The 6,189-nt window shown below is 46.5% G+C and overlaps 1 protein-coding gene across 1 annotated transcript in view; it reads right to left on the bottom strand.

Annotated features, from left to right (window-relative positions):
• Window positions 1-6,189, bottom strand: part of DIRC2 (disrupted in renal carcinoma 2) — a gene marked incomplete at its 5' end in the record, with an annotated part of 108,047 nt that overhangs the window by 32,389 nt on the left and 69,469 nt on the right. The window contains 2 exons of the mRNA XM_019553572.1: window positions 1,645-1,712; window positions 2,382-2,490. Coding sequence (XP_019409117.1) covers window positions 1,645-1,712; window positions 2,382-2,490 — 177 coding nt within the window. The remainder of the gene's footprint in view (window positions 1-1,644; window positions 1,713-2,381; window positions 2,491-6,189) is intronic.

Raw genomic sequence — 6,189 nt, 5'->3', positions numbered from 1 at the left:
GCCCTCCCGCGCCCTCTCCGCGCTAACTCGAGTGCCTGTTTACACAGCCTGTTCGCGGGGCTCCCTGGGGGGCTGGGCCAAGTAGGGGCCTGGGCGGGGGCTTGACCCAGCCGGCACCAGGCAGCGGCCTCCTCCCAGGGAGTGAGAAGTTAACCCCTTCCCACCACGAGCCCGCTTACCTCCGGCTGTGCTGGGGGTCGGCAGGTGGCTCGGCGGGCTTCACCCGCGCGTCTCTCACCGCTCCGGAGCCTAACTGTTATTTATGTAGTGGTGTGTGTTGTTGGTGTACTCTGTGTGTGTGCACATGCATGTGTAATATATAGAATTTACACACACTTTTTGATGACAAGTGTAACCATCTACGCACCCACCTACCCCTCTGTCTTAGAGCATCAAGTGCCAACACCCTAAAACCAGTGCCACACTCGTAGCATAATTAGGCTCAGAAAGGTGAATATAAAGAAAACAGGATGGTGCTACGACATTCAGAAATGAAGATAATGTGCGTGGAGATAAGGCAGCAGGCAGGCAGGCAGGATGTTATATCAACTCAAAGTTATGAACTCAATTCTTAATTGCCTAATGAGGGTGGGTTTGGTTTTGTTGTTTTGAGGAACCTGGACAGAGAAGGACCAGCAGCTTTAGCTTTGGGAGAGAGTCCAGTCCTCATTTTTTTGATTCCCATATCTACATCTGCTTAAAAAGTCTGCTGAGGAGGGTCACAGTATCACCCGCAGCGATCAGAGGGGAGGCTGGGGAGCTTCCCACGTACATACACATGGACTGCACAGTGCCATATAGCATGGAGTTAGCTCTAACGAGCTGCATACCCTAACCAGCTTATTTCACTTTCTACACTGGGGTCGGCAACCTTTTTTGTCAATGTGGGCCACTGCTTACACCCTAGCATCTTCTGCTGCTGGCTGCAGCCCCATGTGCAACCCCACAACCTTCCCCAGAGATATATTATAAACTTGTAGATGCTTCAAGGGGAATAGCTGGAGAAAGGCAGTGACTAGGATCCAGGAGATGACTCCTCAGCTGCGACAATGTAGGAAAAAAAAAAAATATGACAGGTGGTGGGACCATGGGGCTGCCTCCTCTGCAGCTGAGGCTGGAACATGCTGAGGATTCCCTCCGAGATACGTTGGGCCAGGTCCAACCCCCAGACCATAGATTGTCACCACACTACAAAGCAGTGAGCCCTGTAAACGCTACCCTGTGCTCTGTTCCAAGCCTCTTTTAGGCCCTTGATGGACTACAATGTTTAGTAAGTGCTGGCTAAAGAAGACCGATATTCTTTAGTACTTTGCAGGGATGCTCAGCTAGGTCTTTCCAATACCAGGCAGTTTTATCTGCCCAAACTACCTCTAGAAGGAATAGATACGAAAGCGCTTGTCTGACATGATTGTTTGACTTGCTCAATTTGATGAGCAGGCAGATAGATTTTCTAACCTCTGAAGACCAGTCATAAGAAAACACACACAATCACTGTATGAGAAGAAACACCCTATCATAAACCTGGAGATGCACATTTGCCATTGCAGATATTTCACAGATGAGAGGATATAAGCACAGGGTTTTAAAAGGTATGAACTAAATAAGCATTGCAGGTGAAAAAAATGAAAGGTAATTTATTCCTACCTTGCCATTGCTATGCCAACCACACAGCCTCCAACTATAGACCAAAAGCCAATCCAGCCTGCATCCACCTAATGAGGAAGAGTATAGGGAAATAAAAAATAAAATGTTAAAGCTAAAATGAGGTACTGTCTGGAAGGTCAGGGGTGGGTGGGGGAGAATGACTGCAAAATGTTAGCAAAAAAAATCTAATGGGCAAAACCTTGTTTAAAATGGCCAGAGGGAATACAATCTAAAAAAGGACATGGTCAAATCATCTATGCCCTGGATGTAACCTCTCTTTATGTTGGCATCTGCTGGGAAATATCCTCTGGATTTTTCTAATACTCTATTAAAAGCTTAAAAATAAAAAATCTCTTCCCCTACTGACTTTGACCTTTCCATTTTGCAAACATTGATTTTTTTCCTTCTCTTCTCTCCTAAAAAAGCAGCAGCCAATACTACTTTCCCTTTATTTATTTGCCTCTTCATTAATGTCAACAGGTGCATTCAACTCTGAACAAAAAAGTGTTATTAAGTGCCAGGGAAGAGTAAGGAGGAGGAGCCAACAGTATTTGGTATGTCATAAGCAATAGGTATACTTACTTCATTTAACATTTCAGCAGCAGAGTGATTTACACTTATCGTACTTACAAACCGGGCAAAGGATTAAGTTAGATTATCTGACCATTAATTTATGCACCAAGTATAATACAGACAATTACAAAACATCTGATGCATATGAGCAGGAAAGTACTTACTTGACTGACATGAACTGGTGTTAATATCAAGTCCAGAACGCCAGACCAGCCAGAGAACACGCCTAATGGTATAGCATAGGCTAAGGCAATCATCAAGAAACGGAAATTGCTGTGAAGATACAATGTATGCAATTAGCTGCTGCTTACTTTAGAAATTGCTCGGAGATTAACTTCAAGAGTAAACTGTATTTTAGACTCTGTATTCTGTCCATTAAGAAGCAGAAATCTGAAGAGCGAGTGAGCCAGAAAAAATAAATAAGGTATTTGGCTATTTCACTGACATTCCAAAGGCTGAGATGTTACTCCTGACACCATGCTATTAAAGGAAAAACCCCTTCAGTATGTATGCTGCAATGACATCTTGATTTCAGGAACATACTAGTATCAATTTCCTCATCTTCATGAGAAATTGCATCGAGTTTGTGATATGCACAGCTTATTACGCTGACAACCTATTTAGTGTTAATCTGTATTAGAAATAATGGGCATTAGTTCAGAGTGACAGAAGCATATTTCAGGCATTAATCCAGAGATTCATACTCTCTGACTTACTCTGCTGTTTAATTTCGGTGAGAAATAGTGACTTCTCTCCTTGCCTTATCAAAATGCCATCTGGACTATACACTCAATTTTTATTTTGGATTTAACATACATAAAACAATTAAAAACATTGTGTGCACTGGAACCAGAAACCACCCCCCCGCAATAAATTGAAAGGAAAGGACTGCATGAACCAGCTATTCAGAATGTAAATAACTTAAAGTGGGATTTTCCCCCCATGTAAAGAATCTTGCAAAATTACTGTGAACTTAGCAAGTATTTTTATATTCATTTTACCACTGGAAAAAAGCAAGCATTAGGCAATTAGAGGCCATGCTTTCAAAACAGGATTCTGCATTCTCAAAAAACAGCCACATGTAAAAGGAAGTTGAACGCAATGGCTGTTTGGGAAAAAACAGTTTTGTATTCACAGCTAACTATTTTCCATGTGAAGATTTATTATAAACTTACTTTTGAATACAGTGCAGTTAGCAAGGCAGTGGCACAACTTAAGTAAGAACTTCTATTTGAAAACAACACCCACAGTGACTTTGTGGCCAAAACAGAACCAGAGCGCAGGGATCCTTGCACCCAGCACTACAGTCTCTTTCCTCCTGCCAATAAATTTGGAATCTATCTTGTTACTGGAAATCCTGTTTCTTGAACCTTCCTGTTCCCCTTTTCTGCAGTAGAATCATAGACCAGGTCATTAAAAAAATTACTATAAAGTTTGATCAATTCTGACATGGCTGGGGGCTGCTCGAGACGTGTGCCATGCTGTGTGGGCTGCACGAGTGGCATGTGTCCCTCACCCCCTCCATTGGTGCACAGACCCTTGGGACTCCATGCTCTGCTGCCCCATTGGAAGATGGGGAGAGCAACATTTGGGTTAGACCCCAGGGGTTGCAAATTAACCCCTAGTGGGCCACATGCAGCCCCTGGGGCTGCCATCTGGACAGCCCTGATATGGGAACAAAACCTTTTCAAAGTTTTCTTGTGTATAACAAAAAGTTTGACTTACTCTAATACAGCAAGTGAGGTGGAGTTGTAGTTATCCACAATACTCTCCTGAAAGCTGGCTGAGTGCAATTACAAGCAGAATTCACGATAACCTCAAAAGAGACTGGCTACTCCGATAAGACTAACATGGCTAACAACCACTCTCTACTCTCATATTGAAGGCAATGCTATTTCCATAAAACATTAGGTTAGATGAAGACCAAAAAAAGCTGAAGCAGCAGGCAAGAGACTCAGCTACATACAAACCTAACACAACCATTGCCCCAAGGGGAGACCATGACCATCAATGGAAGGGGCAATACATAGGGGTCTACCCAGCTGGAGGAGGTGGCCATTCGATTTTGCAGGCTCAGGGCTGGCAGGCATTTTTGCAGACTGATCACAATGTACCTCTCCCCCAACACACATCTGATTGGCCAAGAGCACTGATTGGCTCTAAGGGCTGTCTGTCATGTATCCCTGCCCCTTGCAATTGGCAAGCAGCCATCGGAGGCCCCCCTTCATGCAAGCAGCCCCCTCCCCTCTGGAGAGCCAGCATTTTAATTTTCAGTAAGGTTCTCCCCCACCCCTTGTGGCTTTTCCAGGTATTGCCCAATTTTGCATGCAATACTGGTTTTTGCAGTTTCCATGAAATTTCAGTAGGTCGCTAGTGATACAGGCCTCGATTCAGATGCCACATACTCCAGATGAGTCTCCACAAATTATTGAACTAATGAGTTCCTAATATCCTCCTGTCTCTCTTTGGGATAAGAGGAAGAGGATGGAAAAGGACTGGGGATGCCATAAGAGGAAAATATTGGCAGTTCATACAAATAAAAAAAGACACAAGGCTAAGAATCTGCTCTAAAGATTCAGCGTTTTTCCAGTTTAAAAGATTCACCTTCACTGTTCGATGAAGGTGATGCAGTCAAAGCTGTGTCATCATCTTTGCCCTATCAAAGTAAACAGGACTTGACAGATGCATCCTAAAACAACCACCTACAGAAACAACATTACTGTATCAGAAAGCAAATGCAAAAGCCTCTGCTCAGAGGTATTAGTTTTGGAATAAAGATAGAAAATGTACTGTAGATAAAACACAGGTATTTCTAAATAAGGAGATGTAGATGACGTTCCAATTATGTGATCACTTCTAAGATTTTGTCTAAAGTGGTTACCCCATGGGGTGTTTGTCAGCACAACATGTGCCTCCCTCACAGCAAGTTCCACAAAATTGAGTTTGATTAAGACTAACTCAGAGACCGGCCCCCCACCCCCCAGCACCAGCCACCCAGACGGAGCCCGTGGTCCCAGGCTCCACTCAGACGGTGGCCCTGTTCTCGGCTGTGGGGGCTGCCCGTCCCTTTTCCAGGCTCTGGGGCCAGGGAGCACGGCTTCCTCCCCGTATGGGGTCTGCTCCATTTTGGGGTCTCTGGCGCGCCAGCTGGAGGAGCTCCAGGCCACAGTCCAGAGACTGCGTGCTATCAGGGACTGTGAGCAGGAGGTCGACTCCTACTGTCAGGCCCTTCTGCCCCGGGAGACAGAGGGTAGATCATGGTGTCCCTCCAGGACAAGGGAGGACTCCGGGGCCTCCCACTCTGTCCAGGCAGGGGCATGGACCAAGGTGGTCAAGGGCCCTAAGGCCTGCTGGACCAAGGCCCCTGCCCCGCCGGAGTTTAGCAACAAGTACACACCTCTTGCTGCTCCAGCAGAGCCTGTGGAGTTGCCAGCTCCCGCAGGCAACACGGGCTCAGCTGCAGCTACCGCCTCTGCTCTGCCCAAGACAAAACGTAAGTGTTTGTTGCGAGAGACTCCATCCTGAGGGGGCAATCTGCCAGCCCAACCCGTTAGCCCGTCTGCTGCTTCCCAGGGGCCCATATCCGAGACACTGCGGAGAAGATCCCCAAGCTCCTCCAGCCCACAGACCACTATCCCATGCTCCTCATCCATGTGGGCACCAAAGACATGCCACAGAGTGCTCCCAGCTGGGTCATGAGGCACTACAGGGATTTAGGAGCGGGGCTAAAGGGTCTGGGGGCACAGGTGGTGTTCTCGTTGATCCTCCCAGTCTCGGGCTATGGGCTGAGGAGGGAGAGGAGCATCCACATAGTTAACCAAAGACTGCGGAGCTGGTGTCATCCGGAAGGCTTTGGTTCCATGACCACAGCCCGCTTTTTGGCAAGAGACAGCGAGCTGCTGGGAAGAGACGGCCTCCACCTCTCTCCCCTGGGGAGGAGGCTCTTCTCAGCCAGGCTGGCTGACCTGCTCC

Source organism: Crocodylus porosus, unplaced genomic scaffold, assembly GCF_001723895.1.
Source record: "Crocodylus porosus isolate Cpor-Errol unplaced genomic scaffold, CroPor_comp1, whole genome shotgun sequence".
NCBI classification, from domain to species: Eukaryota; Metazoa; Chordata; order Crocodylia; family Crocodylidae; genus Crocodylus; species Crocodylus porosus.
The sequence above is the reverse complement of the archived record's forward strand: the minus strand, read 5'-3'. Positions and strand labels throughout refer to the sequence as shown.